A 17971-nucleotide genomic window follows, 5' to 3' on the forward strand; every position below is an offset into this window, starting at 1 on the left:
GAGCTATACTGACCTAAAAGATACTCTAATCCCAGTGTTTTAACCACAAGGACTTTTGTTTCCTAGAAACCTGCATTGAAATAGGTGGGGAAAGCTGTAGTAATACAACCATGTCACTGCTTTCTAAAAACACGGACTTGACGGAGGTTTTAGTGTCCTGATTCCTGAGAGATTTAATAGGGGAAGTAAATACGGACTTGGACCGACACCTCTGTGACGGTTTGAATTGTTTACACGTGGTTTTGTGGTTTCTTACTTCTTGCCCATCCACGCCGTGTGGCCTCCCCGACCGCACGCCAGGCCTGGGGACAGAAGACAGGAGCGCTTGGGGTCTTCCTTGGCGAGCAGCCAGAGTCTGATGCCGTGGCCGCTTCTCCAGGGTCGCGGGGGGCGGGCAAGGAGCACCGGGGAGCCAGGGCAGGCGGCTTGTGCCGGGGCTTTCTGCACAGGTTGCGTGGGCCTCAGTTCCAGTTCGAAAGTTTGGTGTTCTCCACCCTTGCCTGATTTATTTTTGGCATTTTACTCCCCGCTAGAGCCTTGCTTCAAAGGAGATAAACACATGTAGAGGGAAGCCCAGATTTCACAGCCCTTGGCACCGTTTCACGGCCGTGTAGGGAAGTTGATCAAGTCGTAGGTTAAGCTAAGACCGCACTCAGCGTCTAAGAAAACTTGAAAAAGTGACTGTTTTCCACACACGTTCTATCTGGGACCGGACAGCACGTACGGTCACGCATTAGTCCACAGGGAAGCGGGGGACCGGCCCGGCCAGTGGCTCTCGCCCCATGACCTCGTTCCCCCGCTCACTGGGTCTCTGGCGGGACATCCTGCATGTCTTGTCCAGCCGGTCCCGGGAGGCTGCCTTTATGGGCTGCACCGCAGGCCCTGTTGCCCTCTGGCTCCCGGCTGAGCCTGGCCAGCGGGGCGGAGGGCGGGGGGTAGGGGGCTCACTGGCTGGAGATGTGAGGGAGGGGACAGCAGGGTGGCGGCATTTCCCTCCCCTGCTTGGTCTCTGTAGAGTTACCATCGGTCGGGGCCCCCCGGCCTGCACCCCGTTTCTGAGCTCCGGACTGTCCTTGCTCCCGCTCCCTGCTGTCGGCAGCCCCAGCCTTCTCTCCCAGCTTGCCCCGCCCCCCCCCCCCCCCCCCCCTTTGTAAATAATCCCTCGGTTAAAATCTCCTCCGAGTCCTCCATTTGAGCGGGACATCTGTGTCCTGCTGAGACCCCGTCGTATTTCTCTGGGGCTGCTGTCACAGTTACCAGGCATTTGGTGGCTTGACTGAGCTGACTTGCGGTCCTGTAGTTCGCGCCAGGCTGAACTCAGAGTGCCCGCAGGGCTGCAGGACCCCCTGGAGGTGCTAGGAGAGAATAATTCACTTCCTTGCTTTCTCCACTTTCTCTCGTTCCTTGGCTCCCGGCCCACTTCTACTTCCCGAGCCCGAGGTGGCTGGTCAGGTCCTTCTCACAATGTCATCTCTCTGGTTCCCTGCAGCCAGGACAGGCTCTCCGGGTCCTTAGATTGGACCCACCTGGACAGCCACCTCACCTCAGGCCCTTCCCCTTCGTCACGTCTGTACAGCCCCTTTTGCCTTGAGAGGTGACACAGTCACAGGGTCTGAGGATTAGGACCGGGGCCCCCCACAAGGCCGTGACTCTGCGCATCACAGATCTCGACTGCAAAGGCTCTGCATCACAGATTTGGGGGTGCGATTTTACCGGTCAGCCGGTGGGGGAGGCCCCAGCTCTGGGGCAGCCGGTGCGCACTTGAACTCCAGTGCTTTCTAAATCACTTGCACGTGTCTGTACCCGACGGCCCTTCCTGAAGAAAGCACAAGGCTCGTCTGGCGGAGCCTGGCCTTCCTCAAGATTCCCTCCTTCCTCAGGGAGCCTGGGTTCGGGGCCGGGGCTCTGACTCTTGAGGACCGTGTTGGTCCCACATTTCCTAATACTGATTTTCGCTTAATGATTTTAGCAACCATTTGGGAGGGAAAGATTTAGAATCATTTCTACAAGTTAAAATAAAAATCCAGGATCTTTCTTAAAGTGTCAGGACAGGGCAGACCATGTCTGGTGGGCGACAGGGACACAGGACGCAGGAAGGGGACCCACGAGCTGCTTGGTGGCCTGTCCATCATCCCTGTTAGCGATCCCAACGCACTGTGATGCAGGACGGTTATCCCCATGTTACAGAGAAGGGAAGTCGAGGTAGACAAAAGTGGGTAAGTTAGACTTTGTTTTCCTTCATTTTAGGAGACCGACGAAGCCATGCTTAAATTTGTTTCTGTAAACGGGTTGGGTTTGGACCAAACTACCTATAGAGTCTTTGCTCATGAGGGCTTAGTGACCCCAGCACAAGTCAAGGGAGGTAGTGGCTAAAATCTCAACAAGAAGGTTGACTTACGTTGCGTTGAGCCCACAGCCTTGTCCTCCTTTCTCTAAACCAAAGTGACTGGTGGGGATGCTCAGAAGCCTAAGGAATTCTGAATGAAGTTGTGTCCTGTAGTTCCCGCCCCCAGAGTTTCTAGAAATTACATCCATCGCCTGCACAGGGCAAGGCCGTGCACTACTGAGTATTGCTTTTTCAGAAAGCAGCTTTATTGAGAGATAATTTACATCCCATAAAGCTCCCCCATTTTGAGTACCCAATCCAGTGAGTTTTAGTCTATTTACAGGGTTATGCAGTCACACCACATGCTGAGTCTACAACATGTCCATCTCCTGCCCATTTGTAGTCCCTGCCGTTCTCACCCCAGCCCTGGACAACCACGAATCTACTCTCCATTTCTCTGCATTTGCCCTTTCTGGGCATTTTTCTCTTAGGTAGGTGCCTTGTCCTAAGTCTAGGTGTTTGGGGTACCAGGCGTGGCCTTTGTTCCCTTGGCAAATGGAGTCCAGTTGCTCTGTGAGCTTTCCTTCCAGTTCACTCTGGCTGTGTCACATTCATCTGTGTGATGGAGGGTTCTGCTTTCCTTGGGACACATGGCAGCTTAGCTTGGGAGGGATGGAGAACAAGGGCCTCCCCATCCCAATAGGCCTCCGCTACCCGGCCACCACCCCACCCCGGGCCACGCCTAGAAGCACATCACCCTCTAGTGGTCACCGAGCTCTCACCGGCTGGCGCTGTGGCCCAGCAGCCCAGGGTGCGCGCTGCCCTTTTCCGAGATGCAGAGGATGGGCCCCTGGGGGCTTCACTTTCAGGTCCACACCCATTGTGTACAGGTCAGGCTACCTTAGTTTAGCCTGTGATCCCTCAAATTTTCTTCTCATCGTACAGTTGAAACCAGTCGGCAGCCGGCTGGGCCCTTGGCTCCACCAGGCCACGGGTGAGGTCGGGCCAGACTAGTTAACAGCCCAGAGAGACGGCTTGAAGCCGCTTGCTTGGGGTCTGTGTTGACCTTGGAGCCAGTTCCAAAGGTCAGCAGCTTCTCAAGACACTGAATGTTGGGCGTGTCAAGGTTGGTGTTTGGGGAAGGTATTATTGATTGTGTTGAATTATCCCCCTGTACTCGGGAGCAGACTCGCCAACAAGACTTGGTTCCTGTCTCTTGTCTGTTGGGTGGTACTGTTGACCTGTGTTCCCTAATGTACAAGTCGAGCGGGTGCGTGCATATCCCCCGGGGGCCTTCTACCTCTGGGCCTCCCCAGGTGGGTCCAGGAGGGATACAGACTCAGTGTGGTGCTCGTCCAGCACCCATCGAGCACCCGCGGTCCCAGGGATGCCATGGCGTCCGGCCGGCGGCCCCACCCGGCGGTGGCGGCTAACCGTGTCCCTGTCCGCGTGCAGGTCCGGCCGGCGGCCCGTGCTGCTCTTCTGCGTCATCTTCATCCTCATCTTTGGACTGACGGTGGCGCTGTCTGTGAACGTGACCATGCTCAGCACACTCAGGTTCTTTGAAGGATTCTGCCTGGCTGGAGTGATCCTCACCCTGTACGCGCTACGTAAGTAGGAGCCTTCACGGCGGGTCTTGAGGGAATGAGGGGATGCGTGGCTGCGGCGTGCAAGGTTCGGGAAGGGTGTCTGCACGCTGCGATTCGGGGAGGCGGGGGGCGGGCTGTGGAGGCAGCAGCTTCTGGAGGTGCGGACCACACGCCTCGTCTGCTGCGAAAGCACCTGTTCCCACGTTGTGTCTCTAACCCTCCCTTCGGCCCGAGCTCCAGCTCAGGCTCAGGGCCTGTCGGAGGGCGTGGGGGACTGCATCGTGGCCCGGAGAAGTGGGGATCGGCCCGCGGTGGGCGTGGACGGGCTTCTGCTTTCCCCCGGGATGTCCTGTGCTCACGTTCCGTGCGCTGCCAAACCTGGACGTATCCGGGCATCCCTGCGCTTGGTTCCAGAAGAGTGTTCCAAGTGCCTCCTACAGTTGGTCTGGGCTCAGTGTCTGGTGGACTCCTCGGGAGTTTTTCTTGTCTTTTTTCCTTTAAGAATGTGCCGGGTCCAGGCTTCCCACCTCCCCACGTGGCTTAAGTGGTGTGGACTTGAACCCTAAGCACTGGTGCTGGGAGAGCAAACGGCAGTCTCTTTAGGGTGAAGGAAATTTCCATCGTGTCTGTGACCGTTTTAACTCTCCTGTCAAGGATGGTCGTCTCCCTTCTTTGTAGTTGGTGGCTTCTAGCGCAGGGCCACAACCCACAAGAAGAAGGAAGGTTTTAGGCATTTACTTATTTTCTCGTTTTATACTTTTTAATCACAGTGTGGAAAGAACTGTTAGGACTAATGTGAGATGATTTATGCCATGTTTTCTTTTTCTTTCCCTTTGACAACATAGGCAGGATAGACCCAAGTAGCAGTTTCCACTGGGGTCAGTAAGGATAGCTCTGATTATCTTAAAGTACGGCTCTCTTAGTTTAGTCTATGATCCCTTTAAATAACACTTTTAGATAGCCTGGATTTTGTTCCCTTATTGTAGAGAACAGAACTATAGTCGATGATAACGTAGCTTTATAACCACAGAGAATAAAAGGGCTGCAGAGGTGTTCTCCTAAAGTCACTGTTGACAGTTTTGTTATCTTCTTCCGGCACTGAATTGAATTGTGGTTTCTTAGAAATCACCATTTCCAGGTTATTTGCATTTATTTTGGAACCCTTGCTCTTGGGGGTTCTTAAGGAATGTACGTGTTCCAGGGCAGTGGGTCGAGGTAATGGCTGTTCGGAGGGTTTGTTTCTTTGAACAAACACCGTGGGGTGGGGGTGGGCTTGAGCGCTTCCATTCAAGGTGCCTGGGCCGTTCTCCATCCCTGCACACCCGTCCGTCTGTGCAGAGGAGCGGCTCTCGCGCTCGTTCTGGAGGAGGCTGCGGGCCCTGCTCTCAGGCCCTCTGGCCCCATGTTTGTTCAGGCGCGGGGGCGTCTGCTCTCCAGGCCGCCATCCCCGCGGGGCTCCAGTTCCCACAGGAGGACATCCGTCCTTTGCTTCCTCGAGGACGCTGTTCCCGGGGACGGCTCTGCACGCTGGCAGAAGGGAACAGCCACGCTTCAGGCACTTAGCAGAGAAATAACCTCCATCTCACCACCCCGGTACTTAACCACGTTCAGTGGAGAGAATGTTCACGGAAAAGAGCCTTAAAGCAAAGCTGACATATCGGTTTTATCTTGCGTGCCACCTGCTGACAGAGACCTCAGAGGACCTGGGAGGACCCTTGGGGCCCAGCGGGAGAGGAGCCTGACCTGTTAGCCCTGCCGGCCTGTGATAAGGAAGGAGGGCAGGGGGTGGCCAGCACTGGCCATCTCTGCAGACTCCGCTGAACTCAGCCAGACCTGGAGAGGATTTCCCTCCAGCGTCATCATTTCAGCCTCACGTAGACTCGCCATGGTCCCTGTGAAATCTGTTGCTCTGTGTGCTGTGAAAAATGAAGCTATGGCTGCTTTTTCATGAGATTACAGTGAGCTCTTTATAGTAGAAGGTTCTCTTACATACTTCAGAACCATACGAAGAGCGTGCTTATCCCGGGAGGCGGCTTTGCTGCTATCTTACTGGCACAGATCGTGTAACCCAGGCATCTGCAGACTTTTTTCTGTAAAGGGACAGGTAGTAAATATTTTATTCTGTTGCAGCTACTCAGATCTGCCATCGTATCCTGAAAGCAGCCATAAATAATATGTAAATGACTAGGTGTGGTCGTGTAGGACTGTGTTTACAGAGGCAGATGGTGGCCGGATTTGACCAGTGGGCCGTCATATTTTAGTCACTGATAAGTGATGCTCTCTCTTTCCACTGATGCTGGGACGCTTGGAAGGCTTAGAATCTGATCTAGCGTGTGTGTGGGCTTGACAAGCTGAGCTTTAAATGCTGGCCCCTCTCCTGGTTTTATTTGAAATTTTCTGCTTTCGTTTCTCCTTTGTCCCATTTTCCTATCTCCATAATTTAAGTATTATTTTATTATATGGATTTCTGCGCACGGTCTTAAATTTTCTCGGAAACGAAGCAAGGCATAAATAAATAGTTATGTTGTCTTAGATTGGGATTATGAGTCAAACGTCACGACAGATACCATTGCAATGAAAATTTCCAAATATCCACCAGTGGCCCATTGTCCGAGTTAATACGATATCTGATATAGCAAAATTAAAATAAAGCAAAACGATATAAGTGATTACTTGGAGTTCATTGAGATAATATTTAAACAGCATAAATCAGGAAAGCTAAGTTTGGGAAGGGAGACTCAAAAAAGGAAATAAAGTTGTAACGGGCAGACAGCATTGGGGTGGGTGTGCTGTGTGCTGGGCTGGGGTAGCCCCTCTCTCTGGCAATCTTGGGAGAAGACAGGCTGGTGACGAGAATTTAAGAGACCAGCTCTCAGTCTGTAGGGCAGGTGACTCTGAATTTCCTAATTAGTGTGCTTGCTAGCGTTTTATACACAAGTAGTATATATGCTTAGTGAATGCTTGGGAATTTGTTTTGCTTAAAGGAAATTCTTCATAACCCTGGTCACAGGGTCGAAGTATTTCTCGACTCTAAAGAAGAGTTTTTACATTGGGGCAGTTGATTATTTGGAAGATACATTTTTTACAGTCCTGACGTTTTCTCCCCCTTCAACTGGCAGGTTTTTAGCTTACTTCACGCATCTGCTGGAAAGGTCTGAATTTTCTCAGAAGAGACCTGGATATCGTTCTTTTTTCAGCCTTGCGGGTTCTTGGCGTCGTAAGAAGGGAGAGTCATGATTTTTGCCGATTTCGTTTCTTGCGGAGCTTGCCACGAAGGTGGACTCTTCATTTTGAGACATGCTGCTGACGTGTGAAAGTTTTGTGCTTTTACATGCAAGGCTGCTTAAGGTTTTTCCTGTTTTGGAATTTGTCTAAGGTGCATTCCAGTTAAAGACGCTCTCCTTGAAACTTTAGTTTCCTTCGGCTCACCAAAGGGAGATGTGGTTGTGTAATTAGGACATAAACTAGAGACGGTTGGCATCTTCCCAGGCGTCTGTACCTGTAAGCATGTTGGCAGGAACCAGAGACAGCGAGCCATGCTGAATGGTTAGTGGCAGCTACAGACGAGCTTCCTGCCGCCTCTGAGGCCTCACAAGACCCTGAAATAATTAAACACACTTGGGCCACCCTGGTGGCTTCATTGTAGCCCTTTAGCTCTGGACCTGAAAAAAAAAAAAAAAGGTAGAAAGTCTTGACTTAGCTGGGCCAGCAGCAGGGAACCACAGACAAAGAAAAGAAGCGAGCATCACATTTCCTTATTCGTTTATGAAAAATAAAGTCTTGTCAGAGACTAAAGAAATAGACGCTTTTCAACACGGGCAGATGTGATTTGTTGTGGTGTGAATTCTTTTTTCAGCAAGGATTCATAACCTCACAGACAGAGTGATGCAGCTTTTGTAAAGATGTGTGCTTGTTTAAAAGAAGCCCCGAGAGGTTATAGCTGTTTGAGTTGACTTGATATCAGATGTAATAAGTCCTGGGGGAGAGGAATGCTTTTAGTGTACTTTTTTGAGTTTCTCTCCTCATTTGATCTCTGTCTTCCCTCCCCACTTTTAGCAACCTCCCCCGACCCTGAGCACAAGTAATGAGCCCTGCTTTTTGCCAGCAGAGACCATACCTTACTGACGGTGGGTGAATGAACGTTACTTTTTTCTTTTTGTTTTTCGGCCTAGCAACAGTTAGGCCCAAAAACAAAACAATTGTTTTGTTTTGTTTGAACAATTTCCTTGAAAAATTAAAAACTTCATGTTCTCATTATAATAACCCTCCTCAAACCCAGACAGCCTGCATAATTGGACGAATTTTACACGTAAGGAGTGACAAGGAATTTCACAGGTGACTAAGTTACTGATTACTTTGCAAAATGAGGAGCCTCGTCTTAACTGGTAAATAATCTCTGAAGAACCTTGAGTTTGCTCTGCATGGGGTGATGTTCTGCTTCTCACTAGCTCATGAGATACATGATGGATCTGGACTCAGGCTGAGTAATTTCCATCGTGCTGGGTGACTTTCTTCCTCGCGATTGCCTGTATTTCTATAATTTGATGTTCTTCTGAACTAATATTCCTTGGGGAGTATTTCAGTCGACAGGGTTTTTGAGCGTCAGAGCTGTGCTGTACGTTAAGAAGACAGTCCACTGAACCGTGGCACCAGGGACTGAGTCATTGAGCTGTGTGGTCGAGTAAGTGACCTCAGCTGGCTGATGAGCAGATATTTGCACTGCGTTGGGGTGAGGGGACACTTTCAGTATAAGTGACCCCAGCTGGCTGATGAGCAGATATTGGCACTGCATTGGGGTGAAGGGACACTTTCCGTATAAGTGGCCCCAGCTGGCTGATGAGCAGATATTGGCACTGCGTTGGGTGAAGGGACACTTTCTCGTGAACGTGTGCTTGGCCATCGTCATCTGTTGCCTCTTTCTTCCCCCACCTGCCCCGTCTTCAGATGCCTGGGCCTTCCCTGCAGCCACCCTGGGAGCCACAGCCCTGTTGTGGTGGGACCAGCTCTACCTACAGGGCTTTGTCCACCAAGGAAGTGAGTCAGAGTTTACCCAAAGCCTTTGGCAAACATTTATTTTTAAACTTCAGAAGAGTTTTGGTTTGATCCGGGTTCAGAACGGCATGGTTGGGAAATCAGAACGGACTTAGGTTTCCCCATCTGTCTTTTTCTTCATGGGAAACACTTTACTAACCCACAGACAGACCGTGACAAGGAAGGGAGCAGATGTATAAGAGAAAGGTAACAAGGCCTTTGTCCCCTCACCTGCCTTCCCCGTCACACCTCGCAGGAACCCCAGCACTCGGGAGGTATGCCCATGAGAGGGCAGGGGTTCCCGGCAGCTTAGTCCCGTCCTCCCGAGGGGTTGAGGTGGCAGCGGCTGGGGCCCTGCCGCTGGTCCGAGACTGGAGAGGCGAGTCGTCCAGAAGGGAACCAGGAAATGCCGCCGAGGACTAGTGTTTCTCAAAGCAGTGCCTGTTCTTCAAATAAAAATGATGACGCCTCTCTCCCCCTTCTCACATATTAGCCGCAACTTGGATTTATATGGAGACTTTTCTCTGAAGAAAGTGCAAATGTCTGTGTGGCTCTAGGGCATGTGAAGATATATTGTGTCACCTGGACGTCAAAGGTGGAAATATGAGGGCAGAGGAAGGGTATGCGGCTCGTGGCATCACTGAGGCCGGACGCCCAGTCTTCTGCTGGAAGTTGGGACAGAGGTGCGTGTGAGTGGGCGTCAAGTGCATATTCCTTTGGGTGTTCTGAATTTGGTGAAGAGAGTCCTGTCTCAAAATCAGCGGAAAAAGTAGAAAATATTTAGATATCTGGCGTTCTAAAATTAGAGTATTTGGATGCCTTTTCCCCTGCAGTGGAGGATGTTATTAAAGCTGTGTCTATCCCTGAGCACTAGGTGTTTCCAAGACTGGGATTCTAGTGGTGCGTGATGGCTTCGTTTGAAACAAGCTGCTCACACACTAAAAGGGGAAGGAGAGAGATGTGGAAATCAGGAGATCCAGGTGTCGTGTGAGCTCCGTGATGGACCGACCCTGTGCCTGTAACAAACTGCTTTATCTCTAAGCTTCTGTCTCCCTCTCTCTCAAGTCAGGGCACAGGTTTCAAAGTGTGTCCCGTGGAACCATTTGTGGAGAAAATGGGTAGAAAACAAAAACAAATGGATTCTAGGTGTTAACATTGACTACTGCTGTCAAGATAAGACAACGACAAAACCAAGTGGAAACCACCGCTGCCCCCGCGCTTTCCTACTTAAGCATCCCATGACTTTTCATTCTAAGCTCAACCAGGAGCCTCCTCTGGTGCTGAGGGTTTCATAGCCCTCAACAGGGGCCAGGAAGGACGGGAGACCGGGAATGCTTGGCCCTGAATGGTGTCCTTCTCCAGCCCGCGCTGGCAGCCTGAGTCGTCGCTCTCTGGAGGCTGCGGCGCTGAGGGGCTGAGGTCAAAGGTGACGTGGGAGGTGGGTGGGGGCAGGACTAGTGGTGGACTGCTTCCCTGTCCCTGTGGCTCTCGGCCCTGCCTTCCAGGCCGCAGCTCCACCAGCCGCCGCCCCCACCCTACCTGGGAAAGCCTTTCTTGCCCACTGCACCCTCCTTTCTCACCACACGTTTGCCAGGTGGACTCACAGGTCTGTTCCAGGAATCCCGTTAGATGCCACAGGATTTTCTTTTCTTGTCTGGAAGGACAGGAAGGGACACAGTGCTGGAAGTTGTGCTACTGGAAGAGGGGGTTGAGGAGAAGTAGGGAGAGGGAGGTTGGACTCACTTTGTTTTGTTTTTCACTCTTGAAACAAAAGAGAGGAACGTCACCTGGAAAGCAAGTGAAAAAGACCAGGCTTCTTTAAAAACATCCAAACGGACCTGGTGGGAGATGAAATCATGACTGGTTTGCCAAGACTCCTGTTGGCAAAAAAAACCATAATCTTGGCTGAGAGAAGAGAGGGAAACGTAACTCCCGTGACGCAGAGCCCTGAAGGCTTGCTGTCAGCGACCGTGTGGCTCTGTGTCACGCCAGAGCAACTCGGCTTCAGAGAGTCTCGGTTTTGTTTTTGGTGGCTCTCGTGAAAACAGGACTGCTTTCTCCTTCACTCATGCGCTCAGCAAGCGTTCGAGGGCTTACTAGGTGCCAGGGGACCGTGATTAACTTGAGCACTTCCCGGGTACCTAAGTCAGGGGCTGAGCATGCAAAGGCAGACACACCTTCCTGCCCACCAGGACTCAGAGTTTAGTGAGGGAGATGCAGGGCCAGGCCCCGGCTGCACTGAGTGTCGGAAAGCAAGCCCGAGCTGTGAACTTGGTGGGGTCAGGGAGAGTGGGTGTTAGCTATTTGCAGTGGATACTCAGAGGCCAGAGGAGCCTAGAGCATTCTAGGTACTGTGGTTGATCAGGGACGAGCTGGAGCCTAGTGCATTCTGGGTACTGTGGGTGATCAGGGACCAGCTGGAGTCTAGTGCATCCTGGCAAATGTGAGTGACTAGGGGCCGGGTGGAGCCTAGTGCATCCTGGGTAATGTGAATGGTAGGGACCAGCTGGAGCCTAGAGCATCCTGGATAGTGTGGGTTATTAGGGGCTGGGTGTAGCCCAGAGGCTGAATCATGAATAGTGAAGCCTGGGAAGGAGGCTGGGACAATGCACAAAAAGATCTGTCCTCCGTGACCTTGGGACAGTGCCAGCCTGCTGCAGGGTCTCAAGCAGAAAGGTACCGTTTTAGATGCACGTTTTGGAGGGATTGCTCAGGTTGGGGCAGCGGAAGAAGACCAAGGAAGCAGGCCACGCTGAAGCCTGCAGGCAGTTGCAGCACCTGGGTGAGGAAGGAGAGCCTGGGTGAAGACTGTGGCCACGGGGAAGGAGAGACTTTGGGGAGGTGGGACCTGAGCTTAGGTGATTGGAGAAGGGGGCGGAGAGGACCTGGTGACCAGCTTGGGCACCTGGACAGGTTTTCCTCCAAATGGTGGGGTGAGGAATGCAGCCCAGGCTTTCAGATTCCTAATCCTATAGATAGATTTCGAAGCCACTGGCCCCTCCCCTCCTCTGGCAGGTTTGCCGGGGGAAGATGACAGCTTCAGTTTCAGATATGACGAGTTGGTGGTGCCTTGGGGGCATCTGGGGTGATTGATTTAGCAGGTGATTGGCTGCTCAGAAGTTCAGTAGCAAGGTCCGCATGTCCTCAGCATCAAGGTAGCAGTTACAAGGCCCCGGCATAGCTGAGTTTGCGCAGAGCCTGTGTAACATGAGAAATAAACGGGTGGAGGAAGAGGAAGCAGTGAGGGAGGTGGGAAGGAGTAGCCTGAGTGGTCGGTGGAAAGTCAGGATAGCCTGATAACCAGGGCGCTAAGGAGGGGCCGGTGAGAGTGTCCAGTGATGCAAGACGAGGATTGAGAAACAGCCCTGGGATGGAGCAATGGTCGCCCAGTAGGTCAGAGGTAACTGGGGCAAAAGCAACTCCCATTTAGTGATTAATGTAATCTAAATCATTTCAAGCATAGGTTTTAATTTCTGTCTTCCCCAGAGGGATACATCTTGTCCTCATGTCAAGTATTTTAGAAAGAAAGTAACTTTTTTTTTGGTGAAATGTATGTAACATAAAATTTACCATCGCAACCATTCTTAAGCGTACAAGTCAGTGGCTTAAGTGCATCCACCTTGCTGTGCAAGAAAATAGCAAACAAGTGTTGATTCTAATTGGGTAGAAAGAATTGAGTTTAGAAGGCAAATCAGTAATGAGTCTTTTCTTGAAGTCCCCTGAAACAGTGTATTCTCTTGGCTCAGTAGCTGGGAATTCAGAACTGCATTTGAACTAGAGATGCAGTTTTGTCTTCCAAGGGATGTCTTGTTGCTCACGCCGAAAGCAGGGTCTGCACACTCGCTGTGCGCCCACCCTCCTTCTCGTCCACAGGCACGCGTGTGTGTGTCACACGTCAGCAGCCTCGAAGATGCTGGGGAGGGTTTGGTGTTGGATGTAAGCCAGGCCCCAGCGCTCACCCGGTGTGATCTTGGGCGAGGTGCTTGAAGACTCTAAACCCGTTTCTCACCGTGAAGGGTGGTGCAGAGAGTCGAGAGGATGAGCGTAATTGCCGTCAGTAAACCACGAAGATCCAGGGAAGTGGGCGTGGGCGTGTGTGTTCGTGTGCGTGCTTCTGTGCGTGTGACGGCCACCGCTCTGCTCAAAGCGGGAATCCTGTGCTGGGGTCATCAAGCCTTTCCTCTTCCAAAGGGCCTCATCCGAGGGCTTCCCTGAGCTCACAGCAAACTCGGAGCACTTAGCTGGAGGGGAACGTTAGACTGGGGCTGGCTACTTGCTGGGGGATACGGAGGAGAGTCACTGTGGTGGGGACAGGCGGGGGTAGGAATCCGCTTCATAACCGTTTCTCCAGCAGCTGGCTTAATAAACTACCTCTCCTGCGACAGCCATCCAGAGCCCCACAGGCTGCGTTTTTAAACTCCGAACCACTTCAGGGGCAGGAGAAGATAATAAACTAAAGGAAAGGTTCTCCTGGACAAATCACACGAGGGGCCCTCGGCTCTTCTGTTGGACCCCAGTACCTGGGTACCCATCACACCCAGAACACTCCATTCATTGCTGAGAAAGACACAAGGAAATGGAATACTGGCAGCTGTTTTCAAGATCTGTCTCACACATATTTTTTAAATTTCGTACTAACTATATAAGGTAGAGCCTACTAAGACCCCCATTTTACAGATAAGGAAACTGAGGCCTCTAATCCCCGGGCGAGTGGGACCTTTCAGGAGGAGCTAATAGCATTGACTGGACTTTACAGTGTGCCTTGATGCTGTGCCGAGTGCAGTGTCAGTACAGTTACTCCACCCCTTAACCCTGTGGTTTGGGCACCACTGTTATCCCTGCTTTACAAACGGGGACCTGAGGTGTAGGTGAGGTAACTGGCCCAGGACCACAAACCCAGAGATGGAGGAGCCAGGACTGGACCCCGGGCCTCGGGGGCTCCATTGCCCATGCTGGTAACTGCCATGTCATTCCTGACAACCCTAATATCGTTTTAAATGTGTACAAATATCCCATAAGGAGTTTGCATTAGTTCTTACAACTTCTAAATGACTGTAACACCCAAGTGTTGACGACCTCCAGTTCCAAAACCAATACGATCCAAATTAATGGCACTTGAATGTGATGGGTGAGGGTCTTTTCCTGAAACAGAATCACCTGTTCAGCCTTGTTGGGTTAAGCAGCAGAAAGGCGTGGCTTCAGATTCAGTCTCACATTTAAACTGTTTTGGCATTTGGACTTGAAAAGTCCCAGCGTCCGGGACGCCTGTTCACATACCTTTGCTGTCTAAGATGCTGTCTAAGATGCTGTCTAGGAGGCTTTGCCCGCATGGAATACTCATCCTTCACACCCACCATGCCTCGGCCCCTCGACGGCCCTGCTGACTTGTCTGCTTCTCTTGACCATAAAGTGAGGTTTGTGGCATCATTAAAGTATTAACTAAACAGGCGCTTAGTCCAGTGCTGACCAGGGCTGAGCCGGGAAGCCATCACTGCGTCCTGTGTCCTGGCGCTCCTGTGCTGATGAGCGTGGCCTTTCCAGCGCCGGCCTTAGCCTGGTCACGTCCTGGGATGCTGAACACAGGCGTGGCTCCTGTCTCCTGCTGCTTTGTTCCAACCACGGTTAAGCCTGCCTCTGTGCAGCCAGCCATGGTGACCTTCGGCCTTTGGAGTGTAAATCTAGACGCGAACGTGGTCTGAAATCTCAGGTCCCTGCTGGGTTCCGGGCTGCTCAGCCAGACAATCAAGGTGATGTTTGTGTTAATGTAAATGGATTTTCATTGACATGAGAACATGAAATTTAAAGGTTCCTGCAGACTGCCAAGAACGTGTCCTCAGGTGGCCCGAGACGGGCCTGCCCCCACTCAGGAACCCACGTTCTAGAGTCTAGAGTCCAGCCCCAGCTGGTGACCCTCTCCCTGTCGGCATCCTTGCCGCCCTCAGCTCCTTCCACCCCCATCACCGGGTGGATGGCTCGGCTCCGGCCTGCCCCGCCCCCGCTCCCGTCCCTTTCCCCAGTCAGCTGCCTCTCTGGCCTCATCCAGCATCCTGAGGACCAGGCACCTTCCCAAGACATACCTCTGTCCTCTCACCCAGGAGCCTGGCCGGCGAGTGTGACCGCTCCACAGGGAGTCACCGTGGAGGGCTGGGAAGGTTTTCCCAAAGGGCTGGGGCCTCCGAGGGACGTGGGTGCTGGGTGCGGTGTCCCGGCTTCACTCTGTAGGTGGAGGACGGCCATCGCCCGCTTTTTGCAAAAGTGTTTGCTCCGTTCCGTGTTTCGGGGAGATAGCTCTGGGGGCCTTGCCCTCTCATCCCGTGGTGGCTGGCAAGTAGCAAGAGTTTGTGCTGTTCTAGTTCTCGCTAGTTCTAACCAGTTTGAACCAGAATGTCCTCTTTGTCACGGAAGGCATCCCTGCAGAAAGTTCAGTGGAGAGCCCATCGTTCACATCTCTCTTTCCCATGAATGGAATTTACCAAAACCATTCCTCTTCTTGGCGCTTTTGTCACAGAAAAGATGGTCTCCTCCGGAATCATCCTTCAGCATCTGTCCTCGTGTTTCACCTGCTCCCGGCGGCGCGGGCTCCCAGCCACGAGTGGGGATTGTTGTTGCAACTTGGATGTGAGCCTGGAGTCGTCGGGGTGTCGGCTTGCTCTGGGGTACTCGGATCTCTCTCTTTAAGAGGGTGTAATTGAATCACAGAACACGCCACCCCCGGGGGTTTAAGGCTGACATCCCGGGAGGGGATCGCGGTGCCCAAACCTTGTTTTTCCTTTGTGATCGTCACCCAAAAACCTGGTGCTGGTCTCTGACCCGTTCGTTTATTTTCCGTTTCCCCTGTGGGGTCACTGTAGGGTCTTATTTCATGTTCTCTCCAGGGGATAATTGTTCTTTTGCTGTTTTTCCAGGCTCTTCTTTTTTTTGGCATTTTCCCCACCCACCTTGTGACAGTAGAAGCAAGTGTTTGCACAGTTGGCTTTTCTGTCCCATCACCGCTGCTTTGGCATCTCTGTGGGGCTGGGGGGCCAGCAGGGCGGGAGCGGCTGCTGTCTGCTCTCAGCGGACGGAAGAGCATCGCTTAAGGCTCCCATCCTTCTTCAGGGCTGATAAGGCAGCTGAGAATAAAAGAAGAGTTGAAACCTCAGGATAGTTACCTTCTGAAAAGTTACACAGACCTCTGATCTCTTCAAATATTGGCAATTATTGTGAACAGTTTATAAACATTGAACCTGAAGGATTTGGGTGAAGGAGTGTGGTGGTTACACGTTTAAGTTATAGAAGAAGAAATAAAATGGGAAAACACACGCCTTTATTTTCTCTCCCATTCTCTCTCACACGTCAGGCTGTGAGACAAAGCAAATCCGTCATCACCAACTACCTCTAAAGAGGTTTTAGACCAGAGCTTTCCGAGAGACCTTGCAGCAGGGCTGGGAGTGTGCTCTGTCTGCATTGCCCGGTGTTCTGACCCCACCACGTGTGGCAGTTGAGCAGTGACATGTGGCCGGGGACTGGGGCACTGAATCTGTAAATTTAGTTAATTTTCATTAATTAAATATAAGTAACCACATGTGGCTAGCAGCTGCTGTTTTGGTTAGCGCTGCTGGAAGCTTGGTGTTGAATCATCTCGGGATGGTTTATTTCGCCAGCCCTGACCTCCCTACCAAGTTCCACACCCCTCTGCGCAGCTGCGTCTCAGGGTTAGCGTGGCTGAGACAGAGCTCTCGTCCGCCCTCAGCCTCACAGCCACGGCCCCCGCGTCTTCCCAGCCTCAGTCCAGAACCACCACACGCGCGGCGGCTCCAGTCGAGGGTCTGAGTTGCTTTCTCCCCTCTTCCCCTTGATCAGCAAGTCCTTCTGATCATCTGCTGAGGCCCTCGATTGCCTCCGCCCCACCACAGCCCCCGAAACAAAGCCTTTCCATTTCGTGCCCTCAGTAGCTTCCTGAGCCGTCTTCCTGCCTCCTGCTCATGCCGGGCAACTAATTCTTCACTTACACCCAGGGTGATACCTGTGCCTCCGGAACCAGGGTGATACCTGTGCATCCGGAGCCAGGGTGATACCTGTGCATCCGGAACCAGGGTGATACCTGGGCATCCGGAGCCAGGGTGATACCTGTGCATCCGGAACCAGGGTGATACCTGTGCCTCCGGAACCAGGGTGATACCTGTGCCTCCGGAACCAGGGTGATACCTGTGCCTCCGGAACCAGGGTGATACCCGTGCCTCCGGAGCCAGGCCTCCTGCTCATCCACTTCAAGCCCTCTGGGTTAGTTGGCAGTGGCTTCACTGTGGAAGCCTGAAAACCAGCATGACAGGGATTTAAACAAAGTAGCTGTTTATTTCTCCCGTCACTGTACTCATCCAGGCGGGCATGGACGGTCTCCTGAGCCTGGGGCCCGGACCCTCCCTGTCTGCTAATCCTGCCATCACGTCCACATTCCAGCCAGCACAGAGGTGGAAAAGGGGAGGCAGGAACGCTCTTCCCATTAAGGTCACTGCTCGGAGGTCGTGGGTACCACGTCTTACATCCCTGTAGTAACCTGCCCACACCCAGCTGCAAGGGGTCTGGGAAATACCGTCTCATCTTGGACAGCCGCAAGCCTGCAGGAGACCGGGTGGGGTGCTGGAGGATGACCCGGGGTCCTTGCCACACCCCCCAGTGGCTTTCACTGTGCAGCCCAAGGTCCTCACTGCAGCCTGTGAGGTCGCATGACCTCACTCCGTATTGCAGCCAAATTGACCTCCTTCCCATTCTCCACGTGCCAGGCTCTCACTGGTTCCTCGGGTCGTTCTTAAGAGCCTCTCCCTCTGCCTGAGATGCTCCATCCCAGACCTCTGCAGACCTGGCCATGTTCTGTCACCGTGATTCTGCTCATGTGACATCTGCAAAACTTTCTCAGACCGTCCATCTAACCATCAGCCACATTATTCCTTTAGGACCACCTGCCTTTTTTTTAAAGCATCTACCACCCCCTGGAAATATATTTATTGATCTGAATCTCCATGAATACCACCCCCCCCCGGCTCTG

General features: G+C 52.3%; 1 protein-coding gene across 2 annotated transcripts in view; it reads left to right on the forward strand.

The window, feature by feature from the left end:
* Window positions 1–17971, forward strand: part of SLC22A23 (solute carrier family 22 member 23) — a gene marked incomplete at its 5' end in the record, with an annotated part of 143476 nt that overhangs the window by 35868 nt on the left and 89637 nt on the right. For both annotated transcript variants that reach the window (XM_079712244.1, XM_079712243.1), the window contains one exon: window positions 3782–3936. In XM_079712244.1, coding sequence (XP_079568370.1) covers window positions 3782–3936 — 155 coding nt within the window. The remainder of the gene's footprint in view (window positions 1–3781; window positions 3937–17971) is intronic.

The sequence above is a fragment of the Hyperoodon ampullatus genome, assembly GCF_949752795.1.
Source record: "Hyperoodon ampullatus genome assembly, chromosome: 10".
NCBI lineage: Eukaryota > Metazoa > Chordata > Mammalia > Artiodactyla > Ziphiidae > Hyperoodon > Hyperoodon ampullatus.